Source organism: Loxodonta africana, chromosome 12, assembly GCF_030014295.1.
Source record: "Loxodonta africana isolate mLoxAfr1 chromosome 12, mLoxAfr1.hap2, whole genome shotgun sequence".
Classification (NCBI taxonomy): Eukaryota; Metazoa; Chordata; class Mammalia; order Proboscidea; family Elephantidae; genus Loxodonta; species Loxodonta africana.
This window is the reverse complement of record NC_087353.1, coordinates 80310560-80334093: the sequence shown is the minus strand read 5'-3', so window position 1 is coordinate 80334093 and position 23534 is coordinate 80310560. Positions and strand designations below refer to the sequence as shown.

General features: G+C 42.0%; 1 protein-coding gene across 3 annotated transcripts in view; it reads right to left on the bottom strand.

Moving 5' to 3' along the window:
• PRKCB (protein kinase C beta) overlaps window positions 1-23534 on the bottom strand; it is a 390438-nt gene that overhangs the window by 224832 nt on the left and 142072 nt on the right. For all 3 annotated transcript variants that reach the window (XM_003418820.4, XM_064295702.1, XM_064295703.1), the window contains exon 3: window positions 3165-3247. In XM_003418820.4, coding sequence (XP_003418868.2) covers window positions 3165-3247 — 83 coding nt within the window. The remainder of the gene's footprint in view (window positions 1-3164; window positions 3248-23534) is intronic.

Below are 23534 nucleotides of genomic sequence, written 5' to 3'. Positions count from 1 at the left end.
GATAAAATCATTCCAGTTACGCTGCCAAATCCCACGCATGCTGGCTGTAGAAAGTCCTTCCTGCTCTCCCCATGCCCAAGGCAATGAAGTTCTGCACCCAGAGAAGGGTCTTATACCACTTATGAGGCCTACAAACCCCTAGGAAGGACTACCAGCTATCAAGCAGAGAACCTGTTCATTCTTTAGACTTCCTTAGTAGACATCCATCCTTGCTGCCTACCTAGTGTGTAGTCATATTATCATCATCTCCTTCATCACCATCACATGTATCAGGTACAGTTCTAAGTACTTTTGCAGATATTTATGCATTTGATCTCCATAAAAAAACCCATGAGGTGGGAGCTGTTATTATACCCATTTTTCAGCTGAGGAATCTAAGGCACAGGAAGATTTAAGTGACTTTCCCAAGGTCACACAGATTTCAAACCAGAAATAGTGGCTCCATAGTCTGATTTTAACCACTATACAATATTGCTTCTCTAGTTTGCTGCTGAGGAATCACCTCTCCCCGACTCTCAAGCCATGGGGTGGGCATGTGGGCCCTCATCTCCAGGAATAGGCACATGACTAGGCCTGGCCAATCAGTATAATCCATCCTACCAGCTACATGTACCTGTGAGCCAATAAGACTGTAGCTCTTGTCACTGGGGTTGCAACAGCCAGGGTCAGATTAACCAGTAAGCACAGTATGCACCAGCTTGCATTGAGCAAGGTACTCACAGGCTTAATTGTATTTAGCTGCTAATCTGTGGTGAGCAATTTCACATGGGTTTCATCACATCTTTCATGTGGTGGGGGACAGGTGAAATTGTGCACTGCAGATTGGTGGGAAAGCACAATCGGGCCTGTGCATAACTTGCTTATGGGGTTATCTGGCCCTGGCGACAGTCATCTTGTTCCCATAGGAGAAAAGCTTGCCGGAAAATGAAACTGAGACAGAGGAAGGCTGAGCCAAGAAATGGAGAGATTCCTGGGGACCTCATTTAAGCAACTTGATTTGCTGTGTTTGCAGCAAAGTGTACCCTTGGGCTTTTCAATTTCAGGGACCAACAATTTCCCTTTTCACATAAGCCAGTTTGAGCTGAGTTTGTCTTATACAACAGAAAGAAATGATAGATACAGACAAGATATGGGAAAAAGTATTCTTTTGGCCACTCCTTCAGGATCAAACCTCAGTCTGTACAAGCATTCAGAGCTTTGAATGCTTCATAATGGAGCCAGGCAGTTCCCCCAAACTTCCCTGCCTGTTTTTCCTGGGGATGGGAGAAGGAATTGCACTAAAAGAGCCAGGGAGTTTGGTCTGAAAGCACATGACAAACCATTCGACCCTCATCTCTGCAACCAGGCCAGCAAGGGCTTTGGTTCTTCCATTCAAACTTGGAGTCTTAACCCCAAGCACTACGTTTTCCAAGCAAAGTAAATGGAACATACGCTTTAGAGTGTTCGTGTTGCTATTGCAACAGGTATGCACCTGATTTGTGGCACAGGTGTCCACTTGTCAAAAGCCAGCAGGAGTTGGACAAATGCAATGACAGAGGGTGGTCACTACTTGCTTCAGGGAAGTCCCAGGCAAGGCCAGTCCTTAGAAACCAAATTCAAAATCTAAAAAACCGAGGTCAGCTGTGAAGTCTAAGTGGGTGAGAACAGGGCCAGTAACATAGACAAAGCCAATGAGAAGGTTCCAAGAAGGTGAACCAAGGCAGGAACAAAGCAGAGAACTAGCGGTGATGGCTGCAGATAGGGTTGGCTGAGCAATGGAAGAGTGTGCATGGTGGAAAGTGGTATATTAGGACAATTTGGGCTGTATATAAAAGAACACCTCTTCCCTCAAACTGAGACTTTACCAAGAGCAGCTTCTTATCTCACACACCCTTTCTAGAGATAATAGAACTCAGAGTTGGCTCAGCAGCTCATCAGTGTCATCAACGACTCAGGTTCCTGCAACTCTTCCCCTCTGCTGTGATCAAGATATCAGCAGCAGTGGCTCCCTCATTGACACAAAATGGCTGCCACAACCCCAAGCAATATTTCCCTCACAGAGAGATACTCAAAGGGTACAAAGGAAGGGATGACTCTCACTTATCAGAAAGGAAAAGTCTTTGCTAGAAGTCCTCCCCAGCCTTCCCCTCAGGTCCCATGGAGTAGGACTGGTCACAAGCCTATTCACTAGCTGCAAGGGAGTCTGAGAAAGCAACAGTTAGACGTTTTCACATTCTATCATGAGAGATGGCCTCACCAAAAAGGAAGAAGGTAAAGGCTGTGAACGGCTGTTGAGCAGGCAATCAACGATGTACCCCAAACTTTAGACAAACATGTACCAAGATTTTTGCCATATCTTTTTATTATTCATACTATCATTTTACTCAATACTTCCCATAAATCAATGTATTATTTTTGACCCAAAAAACCTTTACTTAAATGGGAAATTTTATATCACTACAATAAATGTAAAACCATTTCTAGATACATTTTTCCAGTCCATATCCAAATACATTCATAATGATTAAAACAAAAATTATTTGTACCTGTTTTACTTGTAAGCATCTCTCATCGCATCAGCAATACTCAGACTTTGGGATGAGTGGTAGCAGGATAAACTCATTTCCTCCTAATTCTTTGGCCCTGATTTTTTTTTTTTTTTAATATTAAGGAGCCCCAGTGGTGCAGTGGTTAAAGGACTTAGCTGCTAACCAAAAGGTTGGTGGTTCAAATCCGCCATCTGCTCCATGGGAGAAAGATGTGGCAGTCTGCTTCCGTAAAGATTTACAGCCTTGGAAACACTATTGGGCAATTCTACTCTGCTCTGGGTCACTGTGAGTTGTTGAAAGCAGCGGGTTTGGTTTGGGGTTTTTGGATATTAAGAACTGTCCAACAAAGAGTTACAAAATGCTTTGTAAGGTACGATCATAACCACCTTTTTACAGCAGCCTAACAGTCAAAGACCTCCCCATGGGGAACTAGCTGATTTCTGGTCCAGCCACAGTCCCTCTCAAATGTTTCATTTTCATTAAAAGGAAAACCATCTCAGAGGCCATAGGAACCACTGCCTGCTCAGCCTTGGAATGAAAACGTCTCCACTTACTGTCTAAGTGGACTCACGAACACTTAATCAAAAGGATGCATTTGCCGTGGACAGAGAAAGGTGAGCAATGCCTGTTACTTACATCAGAGGCTGGACCCTTGTCAGCTCCTGGGCAGGAGAAGGTAACAAATTCATGGCATCGCTTGTGCACAACAAAGCAGCAGACTGCAAAAGAGAAAATAAAAGGTGAAGTGAACTTGCATCTCACATAGGGGTTAAGTTCTGAAGTTAACTAGGGTTCACAAGATCTAAACAAATGAGCAAAAAAACAACACTGCCATGGAGTCAATTCCGACTCATAGCAACCCTCTAGGGCAGAGTTATAACTACCCCACAGGGTTTCACAAGATCATGCATGGTCAAAATGAAAAGCTTTGAAGATCCAGTAAATTGCCTGGTCCTCTACTGGCTTGGGGCCACAACATTGTTTCTTAGATCAGGGACCAGATGAAGTAACTGTCTTGTGTTTAGGTCCATATGTATACAAAATACATCTCTTTAACCATTGGAACCACACTTAGAGAGAAGAGATGTTGCTAATGTGAGGGGCATGTAGAACCTAGGAGTGAGCAGGAAGGGTGGAGGAGTGCCTCTCATCTCCCATGTGCAATGTTAATAAGTGGAAGAGTAGAAGAAACAGGCTGCAATGTTTACATTGTTACTTTAGTATTTTGTAACCAAATTCATCTATTTGAATTTGTGTGCAGTTCAATGTATCTTTGGAGTCCCTGTGTAGCACAGTTAAGCACTCAGCTACTAACTGAAAGATTGAGTCTACCCAGAGATGCCTTGGAAGAAAATCCTGGTGTTCTACTTCTGGAAGGTGATAGCCATTGAAAACACTTTGGAGCACAGTTCTACTCTGACACACATGGGGTTGCCATGAATCGGAATCAACTCAACAGCAACTGGTTGGTTTTTTGTTTTTTCAATTCAGCTATGATACAGATGGCTCTACCATTTAGGAGAGAACATTATATCACTTGGAGGGAGGGACAGTCTGAGAATATAAATTAAAATTTATTTATTTTTGTTCAAGTCTCCTTTTACAGTTATATCGTTCAAATTTTCTTTTACAAACTCTATGAGTTTCCAGAGGATACAAGCAACGCTGTAGGGACCAACTCTGAACCTTTTTAAAGCATGCACTCAGTAAATGAAAACAGAACAGCAAGCCTCAAGGTACCCCCAGTGATAGCTTGTGGATCTGTGTAACAATCATCAATGGCTGCTAAAAACATAAACAATAAAACCAGTTGCCATTGAGTCGATTCCAACTCATGGTGACCCTATTTGTGTCAGAGTAGAACTGTGCCCCAAAGGGTTTTCAATGGCTAACTTTTCAGAAATAGATCACCAGGCCTTTCTCCCAAGTTGCTTCTTGGTGGACTTGAACCTTCAACCTTTCGGTTAGCACCTGAGCTCAATAACCACTTGTACCACCCGGGAACTCCCAATGGTTGCTAACATCACAAAAAGGAGAAACAACCAGACACTACCTATGAAGTATTCTTCCCAAAATAATGAAATCTGAATAGGTTCAAGCCTCTTGATCCAACTACTGGTTGACAGAAAATACAGGTGACACAGTGAAATGATACCAGGGATAGAAACAAATAATGGCAATGGTCTCACAACATTATAGAAATTATACACTTAGAAATGGTTATAATGGCAAACTTTTTGTTGTATGTATTTTACCACAATAAACTTTAAAAAAAAAAATAAAAATGACACCGCAGAAAGGCAATCAGCAAAAAATACAGAATGTGGAAAACTATAAGACAACCAACACAGTTTTGTCAACAAATACACTGCAAGAGGAAGGGGGAGGGGGGCGAGTAGCAACTTACATACTAAAAGAGATTTAAGAAACATACCAAATAAATGCAAAATACATGTGGACCTTATTTGGATCTTAATTTGAACAAACCAATGTTTTTTTAAAAACAAAAATTATGAGGTCATCAGGGAAATGGATATACTCTTTGGCTTTCTGATGATATTAGGGAATTACTGTAATGGATATCAGAGAATTATAATTTTTGATGTGATAGTGATAGTGTGATTTTGTGTTTTTTTTTTTTTTTAAGACTCCTTATCTTCTGAGGATGCAACCTAAAATCTTTATAGACAAAATTATTTAATTGAAAATAATTCAGTTTGATAGAGAGCAGCAAGGAGGCAGAGTTACTATAGATGAAAAAATATTGGCCATATGAATTGACCATTATTCAGCTGGGTGATAAACACATGAGAGTCCATTATACTAATCCATCTAACTTATAGATTCATGTGAAAAAAAATTTCTATAACATAAAGAAGAAGAAGAAAAAAATCCTCTTGGCTGGGCACCCAGAAGAAATTTCTTTCTTCTTTGCTTTCCTTTTTTCTGTTTTAATATTTACTGTGTATTTTATAAATAATATGTACTTTGTATAAAGCTGTTTGTGTCAAATAGTGTGTGTGTGTGTGTGTGTGTTTCCCTCTGTGTTTGTATGCCTGTGAATGCAGAGAAAAAAGTATATGAGCAGGGGTCAAAAAATGCCCATGATGGTTATCTCTGAGCAGTAGGACTGCAAATTATTTCTACTTTCAACTCTAGATATTTAAAAAATTTTTACAATGAGTGTATATTAGTAATATAATCAAGAAAAAGTAAAACTACTTCCACTCTGAAGAGAAAAAAAAAAAAGAACCAAAAGAAAACAGAGGTCTTGGAAATAAACATGATTCCCAAAGTCAAAAACTCAATAGTTGGGCTGATTAATAGCATAGACCCAGCTAAGGAGGAAATCAGCAAACTGGAAGTCTAAATTCAGGAACTCTCCCAGAATTCTGCAAAAAGAGCAAGAAAGAGTTAAAGTAATGCTGTGAAACATGTAGGGTAAATCCCAAAATTCTAATATTCATCTGAAAGGATATTCAGGAAAGAACAGAGAAGGGTGAGAATGTGTTATCAAAGAAAATTCCCCTAAAGACTAAGATGTTGAGTCATTGAATTGAAAGAAACTATCAAATTTCAACAGGTGTGAGTGAAAAAAAGATCCATGATGAGAATATCAAGGTTTCGAGATCATTCTGACCAGCAGGGGCAGTGAGTAGGAAGGGGGACGCTTATTGACAAAGGAACAAAAATGATTTTAACATCAGATTTCTCATCAGCAATTCTGAATTCTTGAATACAGTAGAGCAGTCACTTCAAAGTCTTCAGGAAAAATCATTTTGAACCTAAAACCTCCTATCCAACCAAACTAGCATTCAGATGAAAAGACTAGATATATTTCTAGAACACAAAGACTTAGAAAACGTACCTCCCACAAAAGAAGTAGTACTAGAGCATATACACCTGGATAGGAAAGGAGAGAGGAAGGGAGGGAAGGAGGGAGGGAGAAAGGGAGAGAGGGAGAGAGAAGAGAAGGAAGGAGGGAAGAAGGGAAGCAGGAGGGGAAAGAAAGAGGGAGGAACAAGGTAGGGAAGGAGGGAAGGTAAAAGAAACTACAGTGAAAAAACAGAAAGGAGGGAGAGAAAGGGCAAAGAAAGAGACGATCTAAATCTTACAAAGTAGAGGTGGGAAGAGGGCTAGAAGATTGAAATGTGCTAAGGGTCTTGACTTACTCTTCAAGAGATCATACATATTGAAAAACTGCATATAATTATAAGGCATATATGTTTAAATGTGCGTTAACTAAAGATAAAAATAAAGAATAGAAACCTCTGTGTATCTTTCAAACCACTAAAAGGGAACACCGGGCAAACAAAACGTAAGCCAACTGTACTTCAAAAGGCCTTCCTCATGCCCCAAGTTCATACAAATACATATTTTTTTAAGTTTTATATGGCACCTTTTGCACTTTAAACTCTTTAATCCATTTGTAATTTCTTAGTATATGATGTGAAATAGGAATCTAACGTGCTATTTTCTTTTTCCAAATAGGTAACCAATTCTCCCAGCATTCTTTATTGAATAATTCATCCCTTCCCCACAGATTTCAAATGCCAACTTTATTATATGCTAAATAATTATATACACTGGGGTCTATCTTTGGGCTTTCTGTTCTGTTCCACTGATCTGTCTATCTATTCTTGTAGTTCAGCAATATGGGATTTAATTATAGCAGCTTTATAATATATCTTGGCAGGGCAGGTCCTCCCGCATTTTCCTTCCTTTCAACATTTTCTTGGCTATCACTGCGTGCTTGTTCTTTCAAATGAACTTTAGAATCAGTTTACCAAGATTTTTTAAACACCAATGGAATTTTTATTGGAAATATATCTGGAATTTTATTGGAATTGTCCATCCCTCTCCAAAAAATTTTTAGTGGAACTTCGAAATTTCTTAAATTTATAATTAGTTCAGTTGGCACCTTTACAGTGGTGTTCCCACTAAGAATAGAGTATCTCCTTGTTAAGATATTATTTTATGTCCCCCAACAAAAAAAGCCTTTAATTTTCTCTATATTGGTCCTGCACACTTCTCATTTAGTATAATTTGAAGAACCCTTTTGTTGTGCTGCTGTGATTTTGACGTTTTTTCCATTTCGTTTTCCAAATGGTTATTGTTTACCATTGAAAAGCAATAGGTTTTTAGTACATTTACTTTGTAAGCAGTTATTCTGTTGAACTCGTAATAGTATGGGCATGTTTTCAGTTGCTTCTCTTGAGATTTTTATAAAGAGAATGATATTATCTCAAATAATAATATTTTTCTTCTCATCTTTCTGATAGATGCACCTACTTTTCCCCGTATCATATTTCAACATTTAAAATTTTTAGGACATAAAATAAAAGAGATGGTAGCAGATAGTCTTGTCTCATTCCCAAGCTTTCACCAGCTTCACCTTTCAAGTTTTCCACCTCTTCTTGAAGTAATTTTTGGAATTTCTGGATGTTTATTTTCGTTGGGAATTGCCCACAGTATTCTTTTCAATGTGTTTAAGTTGTATCATCTTATCTAGGATGTTATTAGGCCCCTTCTAGTTCTTTCCTCTCTGTTCCCCCCTCACCAAGAGGTCTGTCTTATTTGTCGTCTATTTTATTAGTCTGTCATTTTAAAGAGGCAGATCTTGGATATATTTATAAATTCTACTTTGAGATGTTACGGCAACTTACGGAACCCAAAGACAGGAGGGAGAGTACTGAGGGGAGTGGGGTAGTCGATATTAGAGATGATGGAGTGGTACAGCAGCTTAGAAAAGTTAGGCATTTGGGACATCTTTCACCTCTGCCTCATAGGAACCAGCTTTGTGCTGATCCTTATAAAAGAAATTATTCATTTAATACTGATAAGAATATATCAGCAGAAACAACCAAAGTGTCCATCAACAGATGAATGAACAAACAACATTTGGCCTGTTACTCAGCCGTAAAGAGAAATGAAGTCCTGATGCATGCCCTGACGGGGAGGAGCCTTGAAAACATCATGCTGAGTGAAATAAACCCATTGCCATTGAGTCAATTCCGACTCAGTCAGTCACAAGAGGACAAACACTGTATGATCTCACTTATATGAGATAAGCAAATATATAAAAACCAAAAATTATTGGTGGTTACCAGGGTTGGGTGGGGGAGGAAGCTTTTGCTTAGGGGACATTTGAATTTATGTTAATGGTGGTTGAATAATTAGGAAAGGGATAGCAGGAATGGTTGCACAACTTGAAGAATGTAATCAGTGTCACTGAATTATACATGTAGAAATTGTTGAATTTGCGTATGCTTTGTTGTGTATATTTTCACCACAATAATAAAAAAAAAAAAGAATACATCAACCATTGAAAAAGCCCTTAAGCAGCCTTCAAATTAGCCACAGAAATAAACAATCCCTTCCTACAGAAAAAAACCCACTGCCATGGAGTTGATTCCCACTCATAGCGCCCCTTTCCGAGGCTGTAAATCTCTACAGAAGCAGACTGCCATATCTTTCTCCCGGGGAGCCGGTTAGCAGTCCATCGCTTTAACCACTGCACCACCAGGGCTCCTTATATTCCTACAGAGGAGGAATAAATATGCCAAGTGATGTGAATATAGCCTGTGCACACTCTACAGGGAAGAGAAGCTGGGAACAGAGTTTGGAAAGTTGATGAGCTTCTGGTGAAAGGTAGTTGTTTTATACAATGTGTTTCTGAGAAGTTGTGCAAATCAAAGTCCCTGTTAACTAAAATACTTTAAAGAAAGTAGTACAGCTGACTATTTAAAGAAACAAATGAAATCCTTTTGTGATGCAAATAAACGCCCCCTCATTTCTGTTTGGCAAATTCAGGCTAGACCAGCTTTTCCTAGAGAAGAGGCAACATTTACTGAGCTGCTGCAAACTGTACCAGGTCCTACTTTCAAACAGGTACCTGGTAAGAGCCAAGAATTCCTAGATGCCTTATGATTTATTCAATAACTCTTTGTCTGCAGAGGTTGAAGCCTGGCAGCCTACAGCCGTCTGAATCCAGCCTGTAGTCACGCTTCGTTAGCATCACACAATGTTTGGAGGGAGAACAAGACTATGCTGACATTTAAATATCTGAATATTTCCTAGAAACTTGGAAGACTGGGCAATGCTGGCCCTCACTGTCAGCTAAAACTGAGGAACAATTTGCCGTTTTAGACAGGCTATCTAGGAGCCCTGGTGGCACAATGGTTAAGTGCTCGGCTGCGAACCAAAAGGTCAGCAGTTTGAACCCACCAGTTGCTCCTTGGGAGAAAAATGTGGCAGTCTGCTTGCCTAAAGATTTACAGCCTTGAAAACTCTATGGTGCGGCTCTACTCTGTCCTACAGGGTCACTATGAATTGGAATTGACTAGATGGCAGTGGTGTTTTTTGTTTTTTTTTTTAAGTCAGGCCATGTATGCATTCTCCCACCTGATCCTCACCAGTCATTTTCATGACTCACCTGGCCCCTGGCATTTGAGTTTGAGACCCATGAGAAAGGAATCCCAAGCCCTATCCACCTCCATCTTTCCTTTATTACATGTAAAGTCATAAAGGTCACATGCCAGCTGTGGTAGGCAGAATAACAGTCCCCCAAAGACGCCCATATCCTAATCTCTGGAATCTGTGAATATGTCACTTTATGTATCAGATTATACTGGATGATCCAGGTGAACCCACTGTAATCACAGGGTCCTTATAAGAGGGAGGCAGGAGAGTCAGAGAAGGAGATGTGAGGACAGACGCAGAGGTCCCAAGTGATGGCTGGAGGACCATTAACCAAGGAATGCAGACGGCCTCTAGAAACTGGAAAAGGCAAGGAACAGATTCTTCCCCAGAGCCTCCAGAAGGAATGCACTCTTACTGACACCTCGATTTTAGCCCTGTACGGCCCATTTTTAGAACTCTAACCTCCAGAACTATAAGATAATAAATTGGTGTTGTTTTAAGCCACTGAAGTTGTGGTAATTTGTTACAGCAGCAAAACTAATACACCAGCCAAGGATCAGAAATGTGTGGTTAATTCCAGAAGCAACAGACTATAATCAAAGGCTCAGAGAGCCTCCCAGAGGACCTCTCTGGAGTATTTGCCCCAAGTAAGCATTGGGACCCCAACTCTCTGCTTCATACTGTACCCCACCCCCAAACTCTCAACTCTAACCACTAAAATTTATTCTTTGCATTCCAAGAGGACCAAGTCAAGTCATCAAAATTTTGATTTTTTTCTCATTGCACTTGATCCTCCTCTCCTACTCAATTCTCACTGGACTCTACAGTGGAAAGCTGGTATCCTTGGGAAGGAATCTTTGCCCCTAAATTCATACTAACCTGAGATTGAAATTCCGACATTGGCTACAAATGTCTGTGGTGGAAGAAGAAAGAGAAAAGCCCTCAGCTCTTTGCCATCATCTCTTTCCAGATGCCCCAAACTGGCCATCCGTCAAGAGAGAAGCCAATCATCTTCAGGGATTACAAGTCTGGTCTCTGGAATCAGATGGACCTCAGTTCCAACTCTCATTCTACCACCTATAAGCTGAAGAACCCACTACTAAGCCTCTCTGAGCCCCTGTTTCCTTCTGCAAATTTAGCATAATAATAGTATCTCCTCTTACAGGGCTATTGTGAAGCTCAAATGAGACAATATATGTAAAGTTATTGGTGGGCAGGGGCATATGAGTTGGAACCACCAGAATGCAAATTCTGTTTTCCAACAGCTATGGAAGATCTCTCTTTCCTCCCAGGTCAAAGCTGACCCCCAGGCTTAGCTGCATTAAACTCTGCCTAGCGCCCAAGATAAAGTGAACCATCTCCATGACTGAAGGCAGAAAAGTCTGGCCACCATTTCCACCCAACACCTGGCCTCACGCTATTTGAGTTTGTCAAGAGCTTTCATATCTGTGATTTCAGCTGAGCCTCATCATGGTCCTGTGAGGAAGGTGTTATGACCTTCATTATATCGATAAGGATACTGATGCTGGGAGAGAAGCAATTTGCCCGTGATCATTCAGCTAGTCAGTGGCAGAGGCTGTGTTTGAAACCAGGTTTGTCTTCCTTTAGAGCCCACACTCTCAACTCATATAGCACAGTTGCATTTGTGTTTGTCATTCATTTGACTGTTCCAGAAGAAAACTGCCCCCACTTTCCTCACCCCCGCCATTCAGTTGCTGAATCCTACTGATTCTTCCCTCGCAACATCTTTTATACCATATCCTCCTGTACCTTCCCCACTGACTCCACCTAAACTGCCCTCAGTAACTCAGACATAGAATTTTGCAATAATGCCTTAGCTGGTCTCCCCAACTCCAGTCAGGCTGCCTTGATATCTCACCTCTACGAGACACAGTTTCCGTAAGCACAAGGGAGGTAAGACCACCAATGTCACAGGACTGCTACAAAAACTCAGTGAGACGTCATTCGGGAATGCATGTAGCAGTGTCCTGCACAAAGTAAGCTCTCCATGAAGATTCATTACTTCCCTCGAGGATGAAGGGGTTCCCGGTACAAGCTTTGCAGTCAAACAGCCTGGATCCTACACCTGAGCTTTACTACTGAGTCTGTAATATAGGAATAGAACTAGTGCCCTCCCCACAGGGTTATTAGGAGGACTAAATGAGTTAATATTTAAATGAGTTAATATTTAAATGAGTTAATATTAGCACAGTATCTACACCCAGCAAGTGCATAATGGATGCTAAACCAAAAAAAAAAAAAAAAAAACGAAAAAACCAAGCCCGTTGCTGTCAGTCGATTCCAACTCATAGTGACCCCATAGGGTTCCCAAGGCTATAAATCTCTACGGAAGCAGACCACCACATCTTTCTGCCTCAGAGCCACTGATGGCTTCGAACTACCTACCTTTAGGTTAGCCATTGAGCGCTTTAAACACTGTGCCACCAGGGCTCCTCAATATTATAAAACCAAAGCCAAACCCGTTGCCGTCAAGTCAATTCGGACTCATAGTGACCCTACAGGACAGAGTAAAACTGCCCCATAGGGTTTCCAAAGAGCAGCTGGTGGATTCCAATATGTCGACCTTTTGGTCACCAGCCGAGCTCTTAATCACTGTGCCACCAGGGCTCCTCATCAATATTATAAGTCAATATTATTCCTACCAACTCCTCTTCACCCCCATCTCCATGTAGCCTACACACTCCTGGAAAATTCACCCTCTGAAAATGAAACTTTGATTCTATCTACCTGTTCTGGTATTCACTGGCTGCTTGTTGCCTAGAGCTGCCCAGTCCTATAGGGTAACCACTAACCACACGTGGATTTTTAAGTTTAAATTAATTGAATAAATTTAAAATCCGGTTCCTCATTCACACTAGCCACATTTCAAGTGCTTGGCAGCCACATGTGTATTGGACTGCACAGATATATTTCCATCATCCTAGAAAGCTCTATTGAACAGCAGTGGCCCAAAGAATAAAGTTCAAATAGCTTAGCCTGGCATCCATCCCCACTACAACCACAGTCTAACTTCACTCTCATCTCCAACCACTCTACTGCCCCACACTCCAGCCAGGCTGAATGACTGTCCTTTTCGTTCATGTGGTTTACTCATTCCCTTGCATGCACATTTGTGCCACCAGTTTACAAGCTCAGTCTTAGCTGGCCATCCTGCCTAAAAAGTTTCTACCTTGGTTGCATATACCTCTGAGCTAAAATATCCCCAAGCACAGAATGGGGTAAGACCTCCTACTTCACATGTGGTGTGAGATCAATGAGATGAATGTACCTACTAGCATGTGGGTGGGTGGCTGGCTCACATCTAATCCTTAATAAAAATATGTGAATGAATGGATGATGGATGAATGGGCTCTTTTGGTCACTCCCACACTCAGAAGTTGCTCACCACGGCTGAGTCAAAAGGAAGGCAGCTGCGGACACGGGCGGTGAGATAGGATGTGTGAGTCTGTGAGCAGCTGGCCCCACCACAGACAAGCTGCCTGAGCTCAAAGGGGTATCTCACAGCCCAGCTTGTGTGGCTTTGACTAGGCTTACGGTTTAAAAAAAAAATCAAGCATTGCAAACGAGTCACAGTTGAGAATGAGCTCAACTCCCAATTACCACAGGGAAATACTCTTTTCAATATCCTGTGCCTCCTTTGAGAGATACTCTCTGCATATAAAAGCACATGGAGGGGCATCTCCCGTCTGGAGGGGAGATGGGAGAGTAGAGGGGGTTAAAAACTGGAAAACGGTCATGAAAGGAGAGACTGGAAGGAGGGAGCAGGCTGACTCATTAGGGGGAGAGTAAGTGGAAGTATGTAGTAAGGTGTATAAAAGTTTATACATGAGAGACTGACTTGATTTGTAAACTTTCACTTAAAGCAAAATAAAAATTATTTTTAAAAAATCTATTAAGAAAACATTGTGCATCCCACTTTGAAGAGTGGCGTCTGGGGTCTTAAATGCTAGCAAGTAGCCATCTAAGATGCATCAATTGGTCTCAACCCACCTGGATCAAAGGAGAATGAAGAACACCAAGAACACAAGGTAATTATGAGCTGAAGAGACAGAAAGGGCTACATGAACCAGAGACTACTTTGTCCTGAGACCAGAAGAACTAGATGGTGCCTGGCCACACCCGATGACTGCCCTGACAGGGAACACAACAGAGAACTCCTGAGGGAGCAGGAGAACAGTGGGATGCAGACCTCAAATTCTCATAAAAAGACCAGACTTAATGGTCTGACTGAGGATAGAAGGACCTGGTGGTCATGGCCCCCAAACCTTCTGTTGGCCCGGGACAGGAACCATTCCTGAAGCCAGTTCATCAGACATGGATTGGATGGGGCAACAGGTTGGAGAGCGATGCTAGTGAGGAGTCAGCTACTTGGATCAGGTGGACACTTGAGACTATGTTGGCATCTCCTGCCTGGAGGGAAGATGGGAGGGTAGAGGGGGTTAGAAGCTGGCAAAACGGACACTAAAAGAGAGAGTGGTAGTAGGGAGCAGGCTGTCTCATTGGGGTGAGAGTAATTGGGAGTATGTAGTAAGGTGTATATAAGTTTCTATGTGAGAGACTGACTTAATTTGTAAACTTTCACTTAAAGCACACAAAAAAAACTATTACAAAAAAAATGAGCAGCTGCTGAGACAACATAATAGAACTCAATTGATGAGATGTATTCTTTTATTATATTTTTCTCAGTTTTCTGGTTTGTTAACATGTTACTGTAAAAATCAAAGATAATAAAATGTTTGCATGGTAAAAAAAAAAAAGCACATGGAGGGAGGCATTCTGTCTTTATTTCACGTCAATGTCCTTTTTGCTTTTGCACAAATGACACATATTCTATACCCACTGGTTCTTAGCCCTGGCTACACATTTGAATCACCTGGGGAACTTTTAAAGTAAATCAGTGTTCTGGCCTCACCCTGGAGACTCTGATTTAATTGGTCTGGGGCAGGTTGTGTCCCTTCGCCCCACCCCCCATCTGTAAGTTTAAAAGGCTCCCCAGGTGATTCTAATGGGCTACCAGTGTTATGCATCCGTGCTCTGCACACTCTCTGCCATGTGCCTCTCTCCCACCAAATGCATGTGGTAGCCCCTTTCATTGCAACAGGAAGAGAATGACCCCATTCTGTTTCCACAGCTGCATCTTACTGCAGCATATGGGTGGGCTACCTTGTTGACCCACTCTTACAGGGGATCCTTAAAGCTCCGATGATGATTATTTCCTCTTGTAAGAGAGGAGGAAGCAAGCTCAAACTTCCTTTGTGTATGGACAGCCAAGCACTATGGAGGAAAAAAAAAAACCAAAGCAATAACCTTCCAGTGGTCAGCAAAGGTAGGAAAAGAATGCTTTAGGTTATAATGTTATCAAGTTTATTTAACTAAGCAAAACAAAGGAGTTCAGCCAAAAAAAAACAGCCAACGAGAGATAAATAACAGGCCTATAAGTAAATAAACCCATGAGAAGAAAGACCCTCCCTCCTCCACCCCCAGCTACAAAAACCCTGGGATAGAGAAACCCACTGAGCAGGCCCTGTTTGGGAGCAAAACACTTAGAAGATCCAGTCGTGGTCACAGGCAAGGACAGCTGTGAAAGTTCTGCTTGTTTGGATAATACATGGAGACTGTTCTTGACCCCTTGGCCTCCCCCTTTTGATCCAGCCCCTGAAGATGGAGGCAATAGGACATGGTCAAGAGGAAACACTAGCAGCCCTTCACTCACCAGCTACATCAGCCTTAGAGTGTTCAGACCAGATGACCCAACCCTGAACCAAGTGCCTACAGCAGGTGTCTCTCCTTGTTGCCTGATCAGCACTCATCCTTCACACTCTTTCTTCGTGGAGCACTTTCCACTGGGGAGTCGCCCTTCTCTGATTCAGAGTTCACGTGAGTCATGTAAGGCTGCCCTAACCCCAGGCCACAGTGTGTATTCAGGGATGGGCACCTGACTCAAGTCACACAATGAGAACCAGCTTTTGGACTTCTGTTGGGATTACTAGGAAAGAGGATTTATTTTCCAGCAGAGTTGCTAAGCTGGTAGGGAATGAGTCTGTGACCACCATCTTTGTCATCACAAAGGAAAAGATTTTCTGAGAATGAAGCCAACACAGGGAACGGCAGAGTCAAGAGACACCTGATGACCACATAGGAGCACCTAGATCCAATCATGCCTGAAGGAAGAACCTATGGGCTTTTCCATATAAGCCAATAAATTCCTCTTTGCCTAAACCAACTTGAATTGGATTTTTGACCCTTGCAACCGAAGGAGTTCTGACTGATAAACCAAAGTTGAAAAGTTGGAGGTTGGGCAGTGGGGACTCTTTTCTCCTATTTCATGCCTTCCTATAAATAAGCCTCTTTTCTTTTTTATTTTGGGATCTGGTATTAGATAGACAGTTAGCTGTCCACTGAGTCGATGCTGACTCATGGAGACCTTATGTATAACAAAACAAAACGTTGCCCAGTCCTGCATCATCCTCACAATCTCCAGCATGTTCAGGTCCATCGCTGCAACTCTGTGTCAATCCATCTCACTGAAGGTCTCCTTCACCCTCACTGGCCCTCTATTTCACCAAACATGTTGTCCTCTTCCAGCAATTGATCCCTTCTGATGATATATGCAAAGCATGTGTGTAGGATAATGCTCTTTTATGATCCATAAGGTTTTCATTGGCTAATTTACAGAAGTAGATCGCCAGGCCATTCTTCCTGGTTTGTTTTAGTCTGGAAGCCCCACTGAAACCTGTCCACCATGGGTGACCCTGCTGGTATTTGAAATACTGGTAGCATAGATTCCAGCATCACAGCAACATAGAATCCACCACAGTAAGACAAACTGACAGACAGGTCATGGGATGTGGTATCAACAGTACTCAATTTAATCTGTCCATGCTGGTGAATTGAGGAAAGGTGAGACACTGTGTTTTACCCTTCTCTTACTCCCTCTAGATATTTCACCCCTTGATGAAGACCGTTGCTCCTAGGAGTTTGTTCAGGTGAGAGAAAGTACCAGGAGATATAAGAGTTCATGGGTCTCCTGCATCTACGGGTGCCTACTAATCCACCTCACTGATGCAACAGTGATTTATGCCATCTGCCTACTATCAGCAACCTACCATTGATGGTGAAGGAGGGCCACATAGCCAGGAGGCCCTTTCTTGACATGACAATAAGTTGCGTCTGCCAAATTGTACCTCCAGAGCTAGCTGACTTGAAGCCCAGAAATATATTCATGTCAATCCCAGTATACAACCCACTCTCAAAAGCAAACTGAGAAAGCTTGATCCTCTGGCAGGCAAAACCCTAGTAACAACTCCGCAAGGAAGGGTGGCCTGCTATGTGAATGCTGCAAAAAATTATCAAATCAAAAACAGCCAGGGAGATCTCCACAGTGGACATCTGTTGCCTTTGCCTGCCCAGCATTCACTCCTCCTTCCTCTTGTAACTGACATTTTGATTTTCCTTTGGGAAACCATCCTTCCTCCATTGTATGCAGTCTTGGTGGGGCTGTCAGTCAAGGTGCCCCACTCTTCCCTGGCCAAAGGCTGAGTACATGAACCAAGATCAGCTGATGAGACTCTCCTTGGAATTTGATTCTTGGGCAGAGAGACACGGGGTGGAAATGGCTAGAGCTGATTCATCCCAATAGTGTCACTATGAAAAGACCGTCCATTAGTTAGGTCTACCACCTAATTCCTAGACCACCACCCATCTGTCAGTTGGTCTTACTGTGGTGGTTTGCATGTTCTGATGATGCTGGAAGCTAAGCCACCAGTTTTTCAAATACCAGCAGGGTCACTCATGGTGGACAGACTTCAGAGGCGCTTCCATACTAAGACAGACTAGGAAAAAAGGCCTGGCGATCTACTTCTGAAAACTGGCCAATGAAAACCTTATGGATCACAAAAGAAAATTGTCTGATATAGTGCTGGAAGATGAGATCCTTAGGTTAGGAAACACTCAAAAATACACAGTGGCTCTGGAAGGCATTATGCTGAGTGAAATTAGTCAGTTGCAAAAGGACAAATATTGTTTGAGACCATTATTATAAGAACTCAAGAAAAGGTTTAAACACAGAAGCGAATATTCTTTGATGGTTATGAGGGTGCGGAGGGAGGGAGACGGGAATTCATAGACAGTAGACAAGAATTAGCTTAGTTGAAGGGAAGGACAACATACTATACAGGAGAAGTCAGCACAGCGGGACTAAACCAAAAGCTAAGAAGTTTCCTGAACACAACCAAACACTTCAAGAGACAGAGTAGTAGAGCAGGAATCCAGGGATCATGGTTTTGAGGGACATCTAGGTCAACTGGCATAACAAATTTTATTAAAAAAATGTTCTGCATCCCACTTTGGCGAGTAACGGCTGGGGTCTTAAAAGCTTGTGAATGGCCATCTAAGATGCATCAATTGGTCCCAACCCACCTGCAGAAAAGGAGAATGAAGAACACCAAAAACACAAGGAAAATATTAGCCTAAGGCACAAAAGGGCCACGTAAACCACAGACTCCATCAACCTGAGACCAGAAGAACTAGACGGTGCCTGGCTACCACCAACAACCACCCTGACAGGGAACACAACAGAGAGTTCTTGACTGAGCAAGAGAAAAGTGCGGTGCAGAACTCAAACTCTAGTCAAAAGATCAGACTTAATGGTCTGGCTGAGACTAGAGGAGCCTCAGAAGACATGGCCCCCAGACTCTCTATTAACCTAAAACCATCCCCAAAGCCAACTCTTCAAAGATTAGACTGGACTATAAAACATAAAGTAATATTCATGAATAGTGTGCTTCTTAGTTCAAGTAGATATATGAGATTAAATGGGCAGCTCCTGTTTGGAGGTGGGATGAGAAGGCAGAAATGGATAGGAGCTGGCTGAATGGACACAGGAAACCCGGGTTGGAAAGGGGAAGCGTGCTGTCACATTGTAGGGATTGCAACTAGGGTCACGTAATAATATGTGTATAAATTTTTGTATGAGAAAATAACTTGGGCTGTAAACTTTCAACTAAAGCACAATAAAAGAAATTAAAACAAAACACACAGTGGCCACAACAATGGACATGATCATGCAAGCAATCATGAGCACGGTGTGGGATCAGGCAATGTTTCAGAGACCAGGTTCGACTCCCAGCCAATACGCCTCATGTACAGTCACCGCTCATCTGTCAGTGGAGGCTTGCACGTTGCTATGATGCTGAACATGTTTCAGTGGCATTTCCAGACTAAGACAGATAAGAAGAAAGGTCTATTTCCAAAAATCTGCCAGTAAAAATCCTATGGATCACAATAGTCCAAAACACAACCAGTCATGGGAATGGCACAGGACTGGGCAGCATTTCATTCTGTTGTGCTTGGGGTTGCCATGAGTCAGGGCCAACGTGATGGTGGTTAACAACAAGAAACACAACATAAACAACCAAAGAGCCCGAACCAACTCAAAGACATCTGATCTCTCTCCATACCAATGCCATATCCATAACCGCATCTTTCCCACAACATCACTGAAAGATGGCCATGAAGCTTCTCACTAAACACTTCCAGGACAAGTGGCTCCCCACCTTCGAAGAACAACTATAACGTTAGAAAGTTCTGCATAGAAGTCTTGCCTCTCTGTAACTTCTTGATCTATCTCCTGTGACCTCTTACTTTTCTTGCTGGTTCATCCTCCTCTTCCTGTTCTTCCCAAGCCTCACCTATTGGAATTCCTCAAGACTCTGTTCCAGGTACTGGCCCTTTACATATGCACACTCTCTCCCCAGGCAACCTTGTCAATCCATGCGACCTCAGCAGCCCCATTCATGCTGAGGACTCCCAAATTTCTACACCCTGCCCAGAGCAATCCCCTGAGTTCCACACCCACATATCCACCTGCTTCCTCATCATCATTTGGAGATCAAGTTATTCTTGTTCTTCTGCCTCCCTTCTGATGTTTCTTCTCTCTGAATATGCCTGCATCACTTACCCTGTGAAGTGCTCTTGACTCCCCCCTCCCCACTCATTTCCTATCACGTTACTATCACCTCTAACCTCTAATTATCACTCATAACCATGCCACTGCCCTAGGTGAAAAGATGGCCACTATCGGTGGTCTCTGAAGCTTCCGTTTTGTGTAACTCGCTCCTATGATCCTTTAGACCTCAGATTAAAGTTTCTTCCTCTCAGAGTCTTCCCTGACCCACCAGACAAGGTTTAACCTCCTTACTGTACGTTCTCATCATTTGAATTAACCTCTCTAGCCACTTTTGTGGGGGTGTGCTGAATGGGCATAAGAGCGTACCTAACTCACAGAGTTGCTGGGGGATTAAATGTAATAATAGATTAAAAACTTTAACAGACCCCCAAAACTATTGCTCTGAGATATTCTTTAAATCTTAAACTGAAAAATATGCCCTGAAGTCTTCTTTAAACCAAACAATAGTTTAGCTTAATTAATAAAGACTGCCTTGAGCATTGTGCTCAATACGGAATCAAATTGGCAAAAGCAACTCGAAAGGTTAGACAGGAAGCTTGGGGGGCACTGAGTTTATGTTAATGGGAAAGGAACAGTTTGGAAAAGGAGGATGAAAATGGTTACACTGCTTGAAGAATATAATCAATGTCACTGAATGGTACGTGTACAAACTGTTGAATTGGTGTATGTCAACAATTAACAGGAAAAAAACAAAAACTTAACACAGTGACAGGCACATGGTAAGTGCACCACAAACGTTAGCTGCCAATAAATTGTTAGTGTTGTAGCTGATAATAAACATACCTTTAGCTCCATTAAAGCAAAAGAAACATCTGTTTTATTCACTACTGTATCCCTACAGCTGACACATAACCAAAAATCCATTGCCATAGAGTCCATTCCAACTCATAGCAACCACATAGGACAAAGTAGAACTGCCCCATAGCTTCCAAGGAGCGCCTGGGGGATTTGAACTGCCGACCTTTTGGTTTGCAGCCATAATACTTAACCACTATGCCACCAGGGTTTCCGACATATAATGGTAGCTCAAAAAAAGAAAAAAAACAAACCCACTGCTGTTGAGTTGATTCCAAATCATAGCGACCCTATAGGACACAGTAGAGCTGCCCCAAAAGGTTTCCAAGGACCAGCTGGTGGATTCAAACTGCCTCAACCTTCTGGCTAGCAGCCAAGTTCTTAACCACCAGGGCTCCAGACGATAGTAGATTAGGAATATTTAATTGATTGGAATTTGAAGCCAATGACCATATTCCCCACTCTTTGCTTCAGTGTCTCCCTTTCACCAGGCTAAATATTTTTATTTCCTGAGGCACGGAAAGGTCATGAGTAAAAATGTACTCATGATGGAGACTTTTCACTTGCTTTCTTTCCTTTCTTAACTAGGACAGTGGAGGGAGAAAAATCTAGATACCAAAAAAAAAAAAGACTGGAAGGAAATACGTGAAATGTTGACAGCGGTAGTTCCCTCTACTTAAAAGAACTTTGGAGCTTTATTCGTTCCTTTTTTATAATTCTGTGTTTTCCTAATATTTTAAAATAATAAAGCAAATACAACTTTTAATCAACTTCATGATGTATAATCTAATGGAAGAAAATACTCTCAGTTTAGATGTACAGCTTGATGAGTTTTGACAGATGTATTATATCCAGGCAATTGCCACCACAATCAAGACAGAACATTTACAGCATTCCAGAATTTCCCTGTGTCCCTTTGGAATAAATTCCATCCCCTTTGCCCTCAGCCTTATTAATCACTGATCTGCTTTCTGTTACTACAGATTAATGGAATCATACAGTATATACTATTTTCTGTCTGCCTTCTTTTACTCAAAATAATGCTTCTGAGATTCCTTCTGTAGCTCCCAGAATCAACGGTTAGTTCATTTTTATCATTGAGTAGTATTCTATTATGTAATTATCCCACAGTTTATTTATTCACCTGTTGATGGATATTTGGGAGCCCTAGGGGCACAGTGGTTAAAGCGCTTGGTTGCTAACCAAAAGGTCAGTGGTTCAGAAACCGCAAGCCGCTCTCACTTCTAAGGAGCATTCTGGCTGTACTTCTTCCAAGACAGATCCGTTGCGTGAAATATGCAGTACGCTTCACCAATGCCATAATTCAAAGACATCAATTCTTCTTCGGTGTTGCTTATTCATTGTCCGGCTTTTACATACATATGTGGCGATTGAAAATACCATGGCTTGGGTCAGGTATGTATTAGTCCTCAAGGTGACGTCTTTGTTTTTTAACACTTGAAAGAGGTCTTTTGCAGCAAGTTTGCCCAGTGCAATGCGTCTTTGACTTCTTGACTGCTGCTTTCACGGGCATTGATTGTGGATTTAAGTAAAATGAAATCCTCGACAACTTCAATATTTTCTCCGTTCATCATGATGTTACCTAGTGGTCCAGTCATGAGGATTTTTGCTTTCTGTTGAGGTGTAATCCATACTGAAGGTTTTTTCTTCTGTAACGATTACAGCCTCGGAAACCCTGTGGGGCAGTTCTACTCTGTCCTATAGGGTTGCTATGAGTTGGAACTGACTCGATGGCAGTGGGTTTGATTTGGGTGATGGCTATTTGAGTTGTTTTCAGTTTCTGACTATTCTAATAAACTGCTATGATCATTCATTTATAAGTCTTTGTGTGGACATATAATTTAACTTCACTTGGGTAAATACCTAGCAGTGGAACTGCTGTGTCATATGGCAATCCTATATTTAAATTTATAAGAAGCCATCAAACTGCTTTTCAAAGTGGTCGTACCATTTGATTTTTTTTTTAATGAAAACATTCCAATGCATTATATTCAAATAGATCTCTATGTCCATTTAGGCCCCAGCAGGAAATGGAATTCACCCTAGATGTTCAATTAAAGACATTAGCAACTGTGGAAAACTGTTACCACACCTAATGCTAAAGGTATAACCTAATGACATAGTGTAACAAGAGCCCAGTGAGAGCTGGAACCTGGAAGTGGTCCCACTTAGCAGAAACTGTCATTGTAGAGGGAAGCCAGAGAGGAAGGGAGGGAGTTGAAGGTGAAAATATACCAACCTCGCTCTCCTCCCCACTCTAGTCTCTGGCTACCACCTCGCATTGGCTGAACCCAGACAAAAGCCAGGCAGCAAAGGGGCCCTGGAGACACAGACCACAGGGGTCTGGCTCCTGGAATACAGACAGGGCAGAGAGTATGAAGAATGGTGGTTGTAGAGGAGGCATCAAATGGAGAATAACAAGCACCCACCTGTCCTTAGAGGAGGGAGAAAAAGAGCAAAGAGAAGATGTGAGATGCTCCCAGAGCCAGTACTCATAAACCAAAAACCCCAGCATGAGTTTTGGGTGATACAATCATATTATTATCATTGTGACCACAACTCCTACTACCACTGTTGCTGTTGTGTGCTAATGAGTCGATTCTGACTCATAGAGACCCTATAGGACAAAGTAGAACTGCCCCATAGGGTTTCCTAGGCTGTAATCTTTATAGAAGCAAATGATCACATCTTTCTCCCTTGGAGTGGCTGGCAGGTTCCAACCACTGACCTTTCATTGAGCAGCTGAGCACTTAGCCACTGTGCCACCAGGGCTCCTTACT